Genomic DNA, 17,750 nt, shown 5'->3' with positions numbered 1-17,750 from the left:
AATAAAATATAATATGGAGAGAGATTCATAGACTTCTTTGTCTAGGCCACAATTTCAGCTGGTGAAACTAAAACAGGGAAACGGGTCACTAATGTAAAACTATGATTTCTGGGAACAAAATTACTACCATAAACTCAGTGGTGGCTGTTTCAGAGATAAACAGCAATTGGTCTGACAGTAACAAAATACAAGGAAATGGAAGTCCTCATATAGTGGACAGCAATACCATCCAAGATGAGTTCCGAACATTTAGGAATTGTTTCAGTATCTAGTTATAAAGGGGCAGGACAATACCAGGGCTGTGTTACTGAACCCCAAAAATGTCACTATAACAAAGTAAGTTCATTCATTATAAGTACACAACTTAATTGTAGTGATGAGCAAAAAAAAGTTATTTTACTGCTATTACAAACCTTGTTCCTCATTTCTTGGACCTCCTTTGGATTGGTGTTCAATGGAACAAACAGGTTAGGGACAGTAGAGGTGGCAGTTCTATGTCCATCCTCTTTAGTCCACTGCAATACCAAGAACAGTTGAACAGTCAGAATTGATGTAATGGCTATGGACACTCAGAGCAGCAAATTCACATAACAGTTGATCATGCATTATACATAGCAGAGAACTGAACCAATGATTGTATTCTTCTATTCATTCCTAAGACTATTCAAGTTGCTTCCATTCTTCACGAGTATAAACTGGACCTTCAGATAAGTTTCTAAATATCAGAATCATTCTATTAAGTCAAGCTAGTAAAACCAACAAAAACTAGAGAGCCAGTTAACTTGCAAATAACTTCCACCCAAAATAACACAATTACTACAGCTATGTGCAATTCGGAGATTATGGAGACCAAAAGTTTTTCAAGCTGTTTTTCTGTGCACTTGACCCCACTGACAACTGCAGTGTTCCATGTTTCTAAAAACACTCCTGTCTATCAATACAGGAGTAGGAAAACTCCAATATAATTATTTATTTTAAAGGACACTTTTATCAGAAATTCCACAATGAGTTTATATTTGTTTAAAAAAGACACTATGCCTTACCCAAAGAGAAGTACAGCAAGATCTAAGACACAAGGTCTAAACCCCTGTTACTGCCATTTTAATTTTCTGCACTGGGTGTTTTTACAGAATAGCATGAGAGAGACAGAGAGATCATTGATTCAATCCTCTGATACTCAACAAACATCAAAGCAAACTTAAAGCATAAGATGACAGAAGTATGAAAAGCAATGTGATGTCACTAATCAGGTTTAGTGAATGATTCTGTACTGTGAAGCAAGAGTGGGCATCACCAAAGTTTTGCATTAAAAAAAGCTACTTCGGCAAAATGTTCTGTTTCCAGAATCAGTTTCTGCACAAACAAATAGCTGTATCAGCACAGCAACCTAGAGGAACAGTTTGGTGATGTCGAGTATTTTATAACTCATAGCTCAAAAGGTTACAAAAATATCCCAAACACAAACTTTAAGCGCTTCATGAGTTCTTCATAGAAGGTTGCTTTATTTGATCAGTGCATTTAGTATGAAGCTCTGTTTAATTTGATGCACAACTAACTCTTTATCTTGGTATGTTTATTACATGCAGCGTCCTAATTTCCAATCATATTGCATAGAAAATGCACCGAACAGTAAAGCAAACCTATTTATAGAGCAAATGCTATGCGTTTTTTCCTGAGTAACTTCAAGAAACAATAAGATAGCCAGAAACTGTCAAACTTCAAAAAGCAACAGAATTTTAAAATGTTTTGCAACTGTAAAGTAAAAAATGGAATGAACATGGAGCTGTGAAATACTCACTGATGATTATCTTCTCAGATAAAAACTACTCCAGCTTTTTATTAAAGATAATTTTTAGTCAAAACATATATAAAAACAACCTCAACATAACAAGCTACTTTTTCTTTAGGTTAATAACAAGCATTAAAAAAAATTAAATACACAAACCTGTTATACTGTATGAAATTTTCTATTGCTTCAGTATATCATTAAACAAGACTAGTTTCTGAGCAGGAATTCTGCTTCAATCTTTCACTGATAATTTCGAATATAAAATACTACCTACTTTGCGAACTAAGGTTGAAAAGCACAAACTGCTCCAAACATATGCATAGCTTTAAGCTTCTCCTAATCAAGGCAAAACTATAGTTGAGTTTAGTAAAATGTTGATAGTACAAACAATATATGCATATATTAATTTCTTAAACAAAAAAGAACACCACAAAAATAAGACAGAGATAGAGATACTCTGTTTTTTCAGGGCTTTCTACATGTTAACGCTATATATTTTAGTACACACATTGCCTGAGTAATCATTCTGTAAAAGTATTCAAAATATAGAGAACTTTGAGGGTTTTTTCGTAGGGTTAAATAAGAATGAAAAGGTGTTCTGGAGAAAAAAAAAATAACACGTGTATTTTTTCCCTTTCAAGAATACTAGTTTTATTTTTTTTTAAGACCCACCTGTAACCATACTACTACTATACATAGTACCTCTACTGAAGTACTACTGAACTACTATAGTTCAGCTTGAAGTCAACCATTACAAAAGCTTGTATGCGTGCAAATCTCTGCCTACGTGCTCTGTATATGCCCAAGAAAATATCAAAACCACAGTTACACACCAACAGCTACTGATGTCCATTTGAAAGCATTTGATACTTTTGCTTTTCAACTAACATATCTTTCAGTGCAAAATTTAACTATAAGCAGCATTGATAAACAAAAAAAAGCACCGGTTGCAGAATCTATCGATTAGTGCCTGCTGATGGCCTGAGCTGCACTTTAGTCATGCCGCACCCAGCTGATACTTTAGGAAAGACTTTCCATTTATGGCCATCTACTTGCATGCAACACTACATGCAGAAGGCAGCTGGTTGTGAACACTCAGAGGCTTTGGGGTAGACAAAAGCATAGTAAACAGGACAGGAAGAGGAGCTGAGAAACTAGAGAAGAAAAACTGCTTAAGGAACAAAACACAACACTTAAATACTTTGAAATCAATTCTACCCTCTCATACATAGAGAGGGTTGCAAATGGCTTGCAAATTAAGTTGGTATATGTAACAGAGGGTAGAAATTTGATTATTTTTATAGATACTGTACAAGAGTACATTGAATAGTTAGTTTCATTTTTGTTTTAATTGAAAAGCTTTCATGCAGATAGAATTAGTAGTTCCCTAACACAGTTGTCCTTAACTAAACCATTTAAATGCAGAACCTGTTCAGTCAAAACTGTGATTCAATCTGGTCATTAGCTTGAAAAGCCGAAAGAAAACTAGAGGCTCCAAAGTCTTAAGCAGTTTTAAGCATTAACAAGCAAGACGATTTTTACAGCTCACATCTAACCAAAGCCGAATTAAGTGGTTAGTAAAACACAGTTAGGGGTTTTTTAATATAAGAAAGAAGAAAAGAATTAGGAGAGTAATCTTTTTCTTCCCAAAGCCTCTAAGTGCCAGCCACCCCAAGTTGCTCTACATCATCTAACTATGAACAGTAAGGTAGGCACAGACCAAGCAGTTGGTAATACAGCTTGGCACGCAGACACCGGACGAGAGAGACTGCAGCAAGGGTTTCACGTGATCGTGTGTAATGTTCGTCCACACCTTAGTCTTCGACTTGGGACTGCTGCCATTCTGCCCTTCTTCAGAAGCATCATCCCCTCGGCCAGAGTTCAGCCACCTTGTCTTCTCTCGCTGCTGTTTCTGAAAACTGTGTCTGAGGGGGGAGCAAGTGCCTGATTCGCCATCACTAGTAAAGGAGTAACCTGTGACACTAGCTGGAATCTCAACATCGCTGTACTTTTTAGATTTCTCTCTCAGAGCAGGGCATCGATACGGATAGCCGGTTCTGTAACCCTGAAGAAGCAGAGCAGCAGAATTAGTCTTCTACATCGCCAAGTTTTTCAACAGACAACTGAATTTTGGTTTGATCAACACCCTTAATTGCAGAAACTGTTTTACAACACAGCCTTTTCTTTATCTGCTGTTCACCAGTTATGGTGGACAAAGCCACGTCAAAAGGTGGATGACACACAGTAATGAGGCTACATTAGCATTCTTTCCAGTCTAATAAACCTCTGAACCACTAATTCAAATGAGTCACTGTTTTTGGTAGATCAAACTTCAAAAACCTCGTATCGAAGCTTTATGAAGAATTCACAGTAGTCCTGCAAAAAGCCCTTGAGGTCATCGAGAAATTCATCATGAGCAGTGCTACGGGTCTGCCTCTTCTCACATTCCAGCAAAAAAATTACCACTTGTGTAATTATGTGTTGACAGATAAAAAAAAAATTATTTTTGACGGGACAAGTTTACTAGCCAAATATTCCAGGGCCACTTCTAAAACCAACACAGTACCCATAACTGTTCATCAACTACTCTCCTCTCAATGGCTGCATTTTAAAATGGGGAACTCACGCATGAAAATTTCAGTTCCCTTCAGGAGGAAAGTATGTATTCAAATAGGTATACCACCATTAAGAAGTGGACAGTTACTTGCCAGCCTGCATTTAATCAATTCACTGTGTTATAGCAAACTACTGGGGAATCTAATTTAGTGTTCTATCACACGGGCACAGAAGGTATAATCATAAATTTATGCACTGTAAAACTCTTAAGAACGTACTTTTTCCAGGAAATTTCTGAACTAAAGTTTTGTAAAGTATACTTTAGAAAAGATTTTGACTCTAACATTCAAAACAATGAAGGCTGATTGTTGTAACTACGTAAATGAAAGTCTGTGTTTTAGCGATAGCTGTTGGTTAAACTATCAGTCCTGCCCTCTCTTTTTGACAATTCTTCCTATGGACAATATCGTATGATTAAATTGCAACAAGGCAAGCTAAATTTGAATTTGGGGTGCATTTAAAGTACATGTACTTTCTGGTAATTGCCTACATATACACTTCTTCAGAAGCTAGTTTTTTTTCTCCGGGGAGGGGCAGGGGGGGAAGTGTATTGGTGTTTCCTGGTATTTCTCATTGAATTCTCAAGTAATAGTTCAAGTCTCTGGAGTTGGATTTAAGTCCAAATGCAGAATCCTGACTTCTCTTTGCACCATATTCCAGCCACCAGCTACTCATTTACACTTGGGTTTTTTACTGCGATCAAATGTATTGACTGTTTCTCACAATTCTAAATCAAGGACATAAAAAAGCACCTGTATGATACAAAATGTAGGGCAGATAAAAAGATCTCTTCTGTTTTCTAACATCTAGAATTGTATACATTGTATACAAAGGAAGGCTTCAAGAATGCTACTTTTATGTCCATATTCTGTCCTCTCCCTGATCTTCTCTACCTATGTTGTTCTTCTCTCCTACTTCCTCTGAATTATATTTTGTTTCCCTTTTTACCTTCCCTAATACACTAGCTGTGGTTTCACCTGCTTTCTTCCGTATTTTGCTCAGCATTTAACATACAAAAAGGACATTTAACAGTTTCTCTAAGAAGTTTCCACTAGCAAACTATTTTCAGTGTGGCTCAAAAAACCCCAGTGTGAACAGCCTACGTCCCAAAGCACTCCAATTCTTTATAGATAAAGCTAGTTGTAAAGAAACTTCAGCACATTAAGCACTGCTGTGACATTATCTTGGCTGCTGCTCCAGCTTTTAATGATCAAAGTGCATCTTGAGTAATTATCTACCACCTAATGTAATTAACTATACAATATAACATGTGGCTATTTGTAATAGTAAGGGGCTGTACTGGATGAGTGAAAGCTCCTTTCTGTTCCTCTGTTCCTAGCATGTACAATGGTATTTCCATTGTGATCCTCCTTCCTGTTTGCAGTAAAAATCGTAAAACTGATATTCCCTAGAGAAACTGAAATCCAACTGAATCTACCGAAGGTACCAGTCAGTGATACAGGGAGTCTGCTGTGCATAGCCAACTACATTAATAGTCTCATTACTGCTCACTAAAATCAATAAGAATTTTTCTATCGACTTAAGGTTATAGCTTATCACTTTGACATGAAAACATTAGATATTCAAATTACTAATGAAGTAGCCTGAATATATTTTTTTTTTCCATACTACAGATAGGACACTGATCTAAGGAGAAAAAAACTGGTTATTTACTACATAGTAGATGTGGTGGATAGTGTTTTAAGATATCATCAGTGTGGATACTGTCAGGGGCACATGCATCACATGACCACATTTAAGTCTATAAAGGAAAAAGATTAATTAAAGACTATGCCTGATTATTACAGTGACCATATATTTTGTATGTTCATTACCACTGTTTACGGTCAACACTTGGAGCATTCTGACAGGAAAGGTATCATCTTTCCCATTACGGCTGGATAGCAATTGTTGGTAGATGGTCATTCATTACAGATGGGATTTTACTGAAAACATTTTCTCTGAAGACTTTTATTTATTTATTTGAAGTCTGTCTTTTGAGCTCTTCTAGGTTCTATTAGAGTCTTAAAAAGTCAAATCATGCTGGACCTTGCACCTGACAGAACATTAACGCTGTTTTACGCATTTTGGGAGGGGATGGGAACAGAGGGGAGGACACAAACTAAGGAGTAGCAAGCACCATAGCACTCTCATTTGGAAGTGCCAAATCACACAGGGATCCCCTCTGATCTCATTGATAACTACCAGGTTATGAATACAGAAGTAAATCTGCTACACCTGAAGAATTCTGTGATGCTTTTCATGCTGTCCCCTCCTTTGAGGGCCCTTAATCTTTGGGAAAGAACAGGCTGTATAAACTATCCCAACTACATGCAGCTCATTCTTTACTAATGTCCCTTATTGCAGCTTTTAAAGTATTTTATGCATTATCATATGAAACAATTAGACAAAAATGCCTGCCTTACCAGATTATCGAGCATTCGCATAAGAGCTTCAAATTCCTGTTCGCCAATCTGCCATTTTGGATGGGATACAGTACCCTCACCTGCTGGAGACTCAGGGGAACGAGACTTGGCTTTATACTTTCCAGGATCTAAAAGCACTAAATTGTCAGGTCCACCTGCACTGGCCAGGGTACGTACCTTAAAAACAATAAATTCATCTTTTAGTTTCTTGAGGTGGGGGAAAAAAAAACCAAACCCCCCAAAAATTGACATCAGCAAAACAGAAGAAATCCACTTCATTTTAAAGCTAAATAAATTAACATACTTATATAAAAGTTGCCTGAAGTCTTTGAAAGTATCTGTTTTAATAGGCAGTATATATCAAATCGATGGTTCCAATATAGTATTTCAATATTGCTGTTAAATCCATGTTTCGGATGCCCTCGCATAATACAATAATTTCACAGATCACCATGTTAGTTTAGATCAAGAGTTTAACCAGTAAAGTGTGCAACTATTAATCTGTTTGAACGTTAATATAGCAGATTGTATTATTACATAACATATTAAAATTCTTACTTGAATCTCACAGGCAAGCACTAGATTATGAATATAGTAGAAAGCCTCCTCAACAGTCTCTCCAACTGATACTAAGCCGTGGTTTCTGAGAATAAGGACCTAGAGAGACATTGCAAAGAAAGTTAACAGCAATAAGGCAAGTGTTTTCTTGCTCTTGATTAACAAACATACCTCCCTCACCCCCACACTTTTCTTTAATTCCAGATGTGAATACTGACCTTGCTTTTAGGCCCCAAATTTTTCTGAATAACCACCTTTTCTTCATCATCCACTAAAATACCATGGTAGTCATGATAAGCTACTTCCCCTAGAGAAAGTGCTTCAGGTGAAATTGGCAAGAGACCACACTTCATTGCAGAAACCTGAGAAATATTAAAACAACTAACTTAATTTCTTGCAACAGAAAAAAATGGAAAAAAATTGAAAATATCATAATGATAAACAAGACAATAAAAATACATTTGGATATATATTACATGTATGTGTCTGTGTACAGGCACATACGTAGTGGTCCTATACTCCATCCCTAAAGCCTCTATTTTTCGCAACTTTTGGATTTGATACAAAAGTTACATTGATCTTGATCTTGGGTCTGACTCAGTATGGCTGCTTTTATATAACATCAACACCAATACAAAAAGACTCGAGGGGAAAAAAAAAAAAAACAAACCCCAAAATCAACTGCATCCTTCATTCCTTGCACTGCACTCAGGGGTTTTGGGTATTTTTCCCCCTCCAAAAGGAAGAAATTTAGTGACGAACTTTGACACAGGTAATTCCGCAACACTGTGGGTAAAGTTATGGAATACTTTTAAAGACTACTCTGTAATTCACAATTTTAGGAATCTGATCATTTATCCTTAAAATGGTTGTATCACTTCTGTTATTCAGTTAAAAAACAATAAAAAAATCAGAATGTGAACTTTGAAATAGAGTCATAAGATGATGCTCCCAAAAAATTCCGAAGAGGTAAAACTGACTTGTAACCAGTTGCTCTAATGAGAGGTATTGGAGAAGTTTCAAATATTTAAGAAAACCTTGATAAATTGTGCTTTACAAAACCAACAAAAGATGCTAAAGCACTTAGGACTCACTGTCAAATGACATGGTCCTTTGTGGTAAAGGACACGCAAATATGAAATACGTATTTTCCAATTATAGAGCTCAATTTACTGCCTGACCACTCATGTTAACAACCAAATAAGAAGAATCTGACTGATTCAAACAGAACCACATATTTGAAAGCAGACTTAAAGGCTTTGTGCCCTTCAAAAAGGAAGCAAGTCTATGATTAAGGAGGACCCACCTATTTTCCAGTTGGGGGGGGGGGGGTGGGGAACAGGACAGATGACAAACTAAATAGTGTGCTTACCGCTGCCCCTGCTGGCGTATGAATATGAACAATGCATTTAACATCAGGTCGAGCTGCGTAAATTGCAGAGTGCAAAGTAAAACCAGCTTGGTTTACTCCCAAGTTAGTGCTTCCACGATCAACTACATCTCCCTGAATATTGATTTTAACCTGGGAATGAAAAGAATTAGTTTCATAAATTAATCAAGACTATCAAAAATCTGATTTAATTCAGCATCTACCACTGAAGCTCTAAAATCGTATTTCTTTCAGTATTCTATTTTAACAAGTGTCAAAATGTGCACGATAAGGCTGTAGGTAGGTGACCAGGGCCCCGGCTTGAGATTAAGGTAACTGAAGAGGACATCAGGAACTACTGGATATGACATGAGAAATTGCTTCATGTAACAGGTAATGGTGCAAGAAGCTGACAAAAGTTACAGACACCGCTGTGACAAATGGCTGCATTTCACAGAGAGTTCCAGTGGAGTTATATAAGAAACTTGCAAACTTAACAGATACCTGAAAAGTATTGGGACCTTTGGGGGAGTAGGTTCTTGAAAGGCCAGCACCTAGGTAACCATACGACTGATACCATGTAAGGCTGAGGTTGCCCAGGTAATAATATTATAAATACCAAATTTGGATATGGATGTAGCAAAACTGGAATAAAAGGGAAAAAGTAATTATGTATGGGTTGTTTACTTGGGAGAGAACAAGATCGGAGAAAATGGAGTTTCTAAGTGGAGAAGGGAAGAACAAGCATGGGAGAAATGAAGACAAAGGGGTGATAAAGGGCCAGTCATGTAAGCAGGCTGCTGGTCAGCATGCTCATCTGGCTAAGCTATGTGCCTCATCACTGTAGTCTATCTTCTTATTAAATCCTGCTGCTAGCTATTTTCTGTGTGAACATGCTCTCTACTCCACGTGTGCACATTTCACTACCTTCATTTAACCTTCATACTCAAGGTACTTACGTTCCTGATATAGAAATAAAAGCAGAACACCTTTAAAAAGAAAAAAACACCAGCAAAACACAGAAAATTCCCCCACAGCATGGCCCTTACCCTCTTGTAAAAATCTTGCAGTGACAAGAAAGAGCAGGTCTAAGTTTCCCCCATTCCTTTTCCTATAGCTTTTTAAATTAAGATTTTACAGATGGTTAAGGTGGAGTTACGTAAGAAAGAGCCAACTTTACAGGTAGCTGAGGGGGAGTATTGGGACCTTAAGGTGTCAAGAGGGATGCAAGTCTGAAATGTTACTACTCTGCACATACGTCACCTCTCTGCTAGAGTTTACTTACTTTACAGTTGCCAGGTGGAAAGAATAGCGTGAAAGTTTCTATTTTGTTTCAACGCAAGAGAGTCAACCACATTAACTCAAGTTGCCTTCAGCAGCAGTGTAGACTACGCTGACGGTAAACGCTCACAAAAATGCTTCCCACTAGCTAACAGTTAAGGGAGTTGTGTTTTCAACTGCAACCATTAGGTCTCAAAAACATAATTTATCTACACCCTCAGCTACTTACATCATTAAACAATGGCAACTAAATCAAGCATCTGACACAATGTCTTGAAATTGTAATCGGTTTGCATCATTTATGTCTAAAACACATACTGTTTCCCTCGACAAGCCTGACTCAACAGCCAACAGCTTTCAAGGGCATGACATGGGTAGCTATCAAAATGACCTGGCTCCTCTTTACAGCTAGATCAACTGGCAGACACATGGTGGTGAACATGTGCAAAGAAATCTCTCTCAGAGATACCTCAGCTGTACCAAAACCAACCATGTTCAATGAAACTATTCTAAACGTGTAACACAGAGTAAAATTCTCTAGGATACAATTTAAACAGTGACAGATATACAGACAGCAGATTCAGCTATTCATATTTTAGAGCTGTGAAAAATAGTAATTGATTACCAGACTAGATGCAGTAACTTCACTATAGAGGAGTCCAAAAGGTACAATGAGGAAGTGCTCCTGCTCAGAATTTACTCTGGCCTAAGGATAAAACAACAGTAAAAGTTATTAATAATATTTTATTGAAGCATACAGGAAGGTCTAAAAACATGAAAGTTATTTTCACTTCCTGAGTATGGAACAGGCAAGTATGCCTATAACATATGCAATATGACTTTCATGTATGCTACAAAAGACAATCAACATACAGCACAGATAATTAACTCATGTTGAACAAAACCAGATGGTAGATGCATGCCAGAGTCCTTCAGATTGGTGGAAAGTAGTAAATCCTTAGATCCTGTGAACAAAAACTAGACTACTGTGGGCAAAAGGAATAATACTGAGAGAACGGAGAAAAAAAGTTTGGGTTTTTTTTGTTTGTTTTTTAGAAGAATGAGTTTATACTCCAACTGTATTTCTACCCTAGTAAAAGAGAAAGTATGAAATAGAAGTGTGTGAGAAAACGCAAGGATTTGGCCCACAGATCTAAAACATCTTGATGCTGAGAAGGGTTTCATCACCAATGCTGATGCCATGCGAGACATCTGTGAGCAGTACAGCACACAATCAGGAGTTTATAACACAAAAATAATTCTGTCTTCAAACCATTCATATCTTGAGATGCATCTGTCTAAAGTCTGCACAATGAAAAGTACAGGACAGCTAGGTAGCTTAGGCATCTCTCAATGGAGAATTAAAAGGCTTCAAATGTTTTACTGGACATGTGAGACAACTCCTTGTTTTGCTATTAGCCTACCCAGTTTTTGTGTTTGGTTTTATTTTAATGTTTTTTAAATTTTATGTATTTATGAGTTTTCCATTTCCACAAGATGCAGATACTTTATGCTTCCTCATGTCTTCTACTACTTGAAACATTAAAAACATATATACTGCAGGGAAAAAAGTTTCTAAAAAATAAGTAGTTGATCAGTCATCCAAAAGCTCCTAGTACAAATCTAGCTTCCTTTACAACCAGCTGGTAACATGCTATTGCATAAGAGCCTTAAACTGCACCAGTTAGCTCAAGTTAACCTGTACTTTTATGATTCACTAAAATAGTTCTCCATTACAGAACTGTAAATGATCTAGAAAATCTTTTACTTATTTATGCAAGACAAAGAACAGGTATTATTCAAAATGCCCAAATAAGAAAGCTCAAATGTAAGACAAACAAACAGCAAGACTCATAAACCAGATTACTTGAGGATTAGATCCAATAAACAGCTGTGCCCTCAAAGCAAACCAAGACATGGTGAATGATGCGTACCTTCTGTAGACCTGTAATCTCAAATTCTGCCTAACCCTGGAGGCACACAAGTTTACGCTACATTATTGTACTTGACATGAAAGCTCTTGATGCTCTGTAATTCTGCTTCTGCATCAGGACTGCACCAGTCTGAACAATTCCACACACAGCAGCTGTCAGTGATTGATAACGATCCAGAAAAGCAAAAGATACTCCACCCAACTCCCTGATATGCCCAGATTGGCATATGCTCTCATATCCTCAGAATTCCTTTCTCCTCTAACACACTGGCTTATGCCCTTCACAGAAGGCTGCTGTATCTTTTCTCTTCCTTAAGAAGTGCACTGGCAGCTTTTAACTTTAATGCAATCATCTAGTAATTAGAGCATCCACTTTCAAAAAACTGAAAACCTGTATTCAAACTCCAGCTCCTCATGAAGGGGTAGGCATTCACTACATTCCAAAGGAGTGCCTTACTACCACACTACTACTTAAGGTATGGGTATATGGAACAAATACAAGACTATTTTGTAAATATAACAACCTTGTTCTAGATCAGCTTCTGAAGGTAAATTATATCTATTAGTCACCTTTCAGAATGCTATTCACTGGAAGAGTTTGTAAAAGATGGGTGAACCACAACTTGTGATTGCCAGTGACAAACCATTAACCAAGGGCTTTCCAGTACCACTTTGCCCTTCAAAACTGTCTAAAATACTTTCAGAATCTCTTACTCCAAGTGCTTTGACTGTCTCCCACCTCAGCTGGTATCACCATTATCTGATCATCTTGTCCTCACCCCCGCCCTACTCCCCCCCCCACCCCCCAAAGAAAGCAAACCTGAGGCATTCCACCCCAATCACACGCCCTTGCCTTAACCACTTCCCTAGGCATGCCGCTCTGCATTACATTTACCTTTTCATCTAAATGCATAAACATTCCCAGCGCTGAACTTCACACTGGAAAGCCATCTCCAAACCTGCTTGCCTAGTCATCTTTTTACCGCATTAACATCCCTTTTACAAAATCAATTCTCCTGTCACGTATGAAAAATCAGGGGGCAGCACAGAGTGGTTTACAAGAACCATTATGTTGGATATGTTCCCTTACTAAAGGAACCAAATGACCTAACCAACATTGTCTTGATTGCCTACCCAGATCATTGATCATTGGTTCACAAATAATACACCTTCAAATCTCAAAAAGCAGTAATAATAAAATTACCATATTTCATTCAGACTGCAACTAGAAGAACTGCAAACACATAAAGGACAACCTCTACTATGTAGAAAAAACCCCCACAATTCAGCTCTGTTAGGAAAACAATTGACTGAGTTGCACGCCACAGCTGTGACTTTACTCATGAGACTCATGTTGATCATTCTTCTGGCATATAAAACCTCCTTGATTTGACCTCCTTGTCGTTATTTTTATGGATGCCAGCAATTACTCAGTCACAAGGAAAATTGTTGGCACTCTGCATTAAGCCAAGTAGTTCGCTCATGTTCAGAAATACTACGACTTCTTTTTCAAAAAGGTTGGTACCTTGAATTATAAAATTCAACTGAATGACTAATAAAAAGATATTTTAGTACTTAGTTTTCTTGCTAAGACATGACCTTGCAGAATAATACATACAGTTATTCAAAGGATTTAAGATACTAAAAGCCTGAGTCTTTCAAGAATCTTAATTTCATCATAAGAACTTTCATGTACAGTCTCTTAAGACTCTATTCAGGCTATGCTAGCTGACATCCAAGCTGTTCCAGTTCTTATTCTTGAGATGCAATGACAAATCTCTTCACTGTTATACTGCTTTCAATACCACTTTGCTCCTCTTCCACACAAAGAGAAAATGACAGATGGGGGAGGGAAGCAATTCTCTTGTATGTTAGAACAATTGGTTCAGTTATCTGTTGATTCAATACTCACTGTTATGTGATTGTAAATAAGCTGAGACCAGCCAAAGAGATCTGCTAATCTGTAGAAAGCTGCCAATTTACATCGTAACAACTTCTCCCCTTTTTCATAAGCAATGGAATCTGATCCTCTCAGATCATTCACTGGTGTCACCATGCCAAGACCTGAAAAGGAGAAGGGGTAAAAAAAGCACAAGGGGGGTTGCATTCAACATCAGTTAAAACCTAACAACATGCACAGCTATTATAGTGGTTGTTCTTACTAGATTATATCAACGTATTAACCTAAGAAATGGATAGCAAACTTCAATTACTATGATGTCATAATTTATATTACACAAATATAATTACAGTCTTGGACAAGGTAATTTATCTTCGGCAGACTCAGCATTCATTTCCTTCTTTAATATTCATTAGTGCAAAGGTGACACTGCGTTCCTCAGCAAAATATTCTTTCCCCTCTCTCAAACTAATGATTGTATGTAAAATACAACTCAACTGTTAACAGAAAAATTTAACCCAAATATTCCACTTTTTGAAATATATGATTTGGTATTCCTGAGGAGGAGAGCTGTACATCTAAAAAGAAGCACACAAGTTCATTTAATTGAGAAAAATTAAGTACAAGCAAGAGAGAGGAGTGTTATGGTAAATAATTACAAATACTGTAGTTCTAGTTACAGCACAATTAGAAATGTGATTAAAAGTAACTGTGATAAAGCAGAACCAGACCATGCTACAGTCTAAACTATAGATTTATTTTGGAGCACAGGCAAGGTTTTACACTATCTCAGCACAAAACCCGTGCGTTCAGGCATTTGCACATTTTGGTTTTTGTTTTCCTTCTTTGTTTTGCCTGCTGGTGTTTCTTGTCTATAGCTTCACTTCACAGAAGAAAGCTGCAAACAGTATTTCAATGGCAAAAATAATTAGTTTCTGAAGACCTCCACTGTTGCTAGATTACTAATGAGCATTTCATTTTCCTGCAGACAGTCCATGGGGTAAACATTAGCGATATTTAAATCTCCAAATTTTTTACTAGTGCTGACATATCAGGCTTACTTTTCAATTAAGATACCATACTTGAAATAGCTTTTGATGTAAATTATATACATGAATCACACTGCATATCACAGTGGCATTTAGAAACTAATCAATTCATTTTATGTTTGCAATGTTCCTGTGAGCAAAACAGGATAGCGTTTGAACTTTACAGCACTTTTCATTTCATTCACACTGTCTTCATTTTAAACCTTTCAAGAAAAAAGAATTCAACTATTATAAATTAAGGTGCACTCACTCATGTTTAACGCAGCCATTCCGCCTTGTGGTGCTGCAGGGTAGACATTTGGTACATTCGTTGTCATGAAATCTGCAATCTGCTGTAAAGCCAATAAACCTGTTGGGTTCTTCCCCTTCTTAAATTGTTCCTGGATCATAGATTCCAGTTCTTCACAAAAAGCCTAGCAACAGGACATTGTGTATCATAAAGCATGTTCAAATGAACTTCAACCTTTCATACACAGCTTCTTTTCACACTTAGATGGAAACATCTTATACCTCTTCTGAAAAACAGCTCAGGGCAGAATTTCTGAGTGCATACTGTTACTTGAAAATGTTGCTCTCTGAAGATCCAATGATATGAGTCACCTATTTTTTTGTGAATGGAAATTCCAGCATTCTCTCTTCAAGTAACACCAAAACTCACTGAACCTACTAATATGGATTTCTGGAAGAAAGAGCAGGATGTACAATCCACTTGAACACAAAACATGAAAGGAAAAGTAGCAGAACCAGAAAAGAGAAGGAAAATTATCAGTGTGGCTCACAGGGAACTGAGATCCAAGAAGGCATCCAGCAACACAGAAAGGAATAGCCACTGAATTTTAAAAATATGTTTAAACAAGGGGTTGTTTACTTTTTTCCTGGTTGTTTTTTTCCTTTTCTTTGTGTTTTGGGGTTTGTTTGTTTTATTTTAACTTTGAAAGGAAGAAAACAAGATGTTTTACTATTGCTGGTATCTGCTGCTTTTGACAAGAACACTGGAATTTGTACTGAAAGAGAAGTATTCCAGTCATTAAGTGAATTGAAATAAAATGGGTTTATTGGAAAAACTGTAAATATACCACTACATCTCTATTCTTAATGAAGTCATGTCATGCAATGTTTTGTGTCTAAAGTCACCCATCGGTTATTACAAAAGGAACAAATGTTATGACAGAAATTGTTTTGTGTACTTTCTCCCTGAGGGAAACATGTTTAATATTAAATTTCAATCATTCATAGTTTATTATTGTGCACCCTTTCAGAAAGAGATATATAAAAATATTTCATATGTCAGAATCATGCATGAAAAACAGTGCACAGGACAGACCTGCCTTGTATAAGCTACTCTTAGAAGAGTTACTTAATTTAAATGTTTAAATGAATACTAAATATATGAAACAAGTGAAAAAATGTCTGACCAGGACTAGATGGACAATATGAAAAAATTTTTGACGATTACACAGAGAATTCTGAAAGCAAGACTGAGGAGCTGCTTCATGAGTAGACAATAAAAATACAACCAGATAATGTGAGGAAAAATTAGACTACAATTAGGATAGTTTTGAAAAAAGGCCAACCAGAAAAAAAGATCAAATGGATCTAAGACACCACAAAATTCTCCAATTCCATAGGGATATTAAAAATAGGGATAATAAGTTTATCACTTTAAAGATGGAGCATTTTCTTTGCTTACTGGGCTTTGAAGAATCATGGAGACTCTCTTCTTCTGTTCCATCATGTTAAAATCCTGGCGAAGGTCAGGTGCCATATTCCTCTCTCTCAAATAATCTGGATTATTTTCATCAACTCGATCGAAATACCTCTCTTTATGAGGGGCTGTTGTTGGAGGTGGTGAAGTCACCACCCCCACACCAGAATCACCATTCATAGCACAGTATTAAGGAACCTATAAAGAGGGGGCAGAGAAGAGATATAAATAAATTAAGCAAAGAAATAACTAAGAACTTTGTATGTTTCTTGTTTCAGAGTAACAGTTCAAATCCATCTAAAATTATCATGGCTTTCCAAATACAGAAACCACATTTGTGCAAGTGGATAGCAATATTTTAGAAGAGATAAAAAGATTTTAAAATACAAGGTTATAAAAGTAGGCTAACATAGAAGCAAAGTCAAATATGCTACATACGTACATGCTACACAAAACTAATACAAGAGTTCCCATTTAAACTACCTCCAGTTCTTCAAGCTGTTTACACAGCTTGATTTTTCAGAAGCATGGAAGTCCTTCAAACCTTCTCACAATGACAGAGAAGTTCAAGACACATGAGGTCTAAACTAATTGTTTTTGGTTTGTTTGGTTTGGTTTTTTTACTTAAAAAGTTAAAGCAGACATACTGAAAAGAATATTGCACATAATCAGAATTTAAATAATTACAGAAAATAGGATCTTACATGTGTTCATTAATACGAAGAATCAACCCCACCAAAACATGCTTGGATTGCGAACACATTTCTGGAGACAAACTCAAAAATACTCATTCTACAACCTGATGCATGCTTTTCACAAATATATTTATTTTAGGTTCATTCAGCAACATGCACATCACTACATTAGCACGTGGGTTTTGGAATCTGGAAAGCACACACACAAACACAACCCCCACCCACTGGCCAGGGTTCATTTCGGTTTTACATGTTGTAATCAGCAATTGCATGTATCTACTAGAAAGGCTGAAAACTCAGCTGGTATTGCTCATATACACATCCTTCTTTCACTCACAAGAATCCCTTTGAGTAACATTATCCCAGTCTTCTGGGCACAATATTATAACCTTCATTCCAAAATCCTTTTTAAAAGATTTTTTTCGAAGC

At 36.8% G+C, this 17,750-nt stretch overlaps 1 protein-coding gene across 4 annotated transcripts in view; it reads right to left on the bottom strand.

Annotated features, from left to right (window-relative positions):
* Nucleotides 1–17,750, bottom strand: part of ADD1 (adducin 1) — a 72,756-nt gene that overhangs the window by 19,269 nt on the left and 35,737 nt on the right. For 3 of the 4 annotated variants that reach the window (XM_059817390.1, XM_059817392.1, XM_059817391.1), the window contains exons 2-11: nt 16,612–16,824; nt 15,172–15,334; nt 13,885–14,036; nt 10,665–10,745; nt 8,762–8,911; nt 7,608–7,751; nt 7,390–7,488; nt 6,832–7,008; nt 3,603–3,854; nt 414–515 (exon numbers count right to left, since the gene is read on the bottom strand). In XM_059817390.1, the coding sequence (XP_059673373.1) occupies nt 414–515; nt 3,603–3,854; nt 6,832–7,008; nt 7,390–7,488; nt 7,608–7,751; nt 8,762–8,911; nt 10,665–10,745; nt 13,885–14,036; nt 15,172–15,334; nt 16,612–16,806 (1,515 nt within the window). In that variant the 5' untranslated portion in view covers nt 16,807–16,824. Of the gene's footprint in view, nt 1–413; nt 516–3,509; nt 3,855–6,831; nt 7,009–7,389; nt 7,489–7,607; nt 7,752–8,761; nt 8,912–10,664; nt 10,746–13,884; nt 14,037–15,171; nt 15,335–16,611; nt 16,825–17,750 lie in introns of all 4 variants that reach the window. The other variant, XM_059817389.1, reaches the window with a different exon arrangement.

Source organism: Gavia stellata, chromosome 5, assembly GCF_030936135.1.
Source record: "Gavia stellata isolate bGavSte3 chromosome 5, bGavSte3.hap2, whole genome shotgun sequence".
Taxonomy (NCBI): domain Eukaryota; kingdom Metazoa; phylum Chordata; class Aves; order Gaviiformes; family Gaviidae; genus Gavia; species Gavia stellata.
This window is presented reverse-complemented; position numbering and strand designations above follow the sequence as displayed.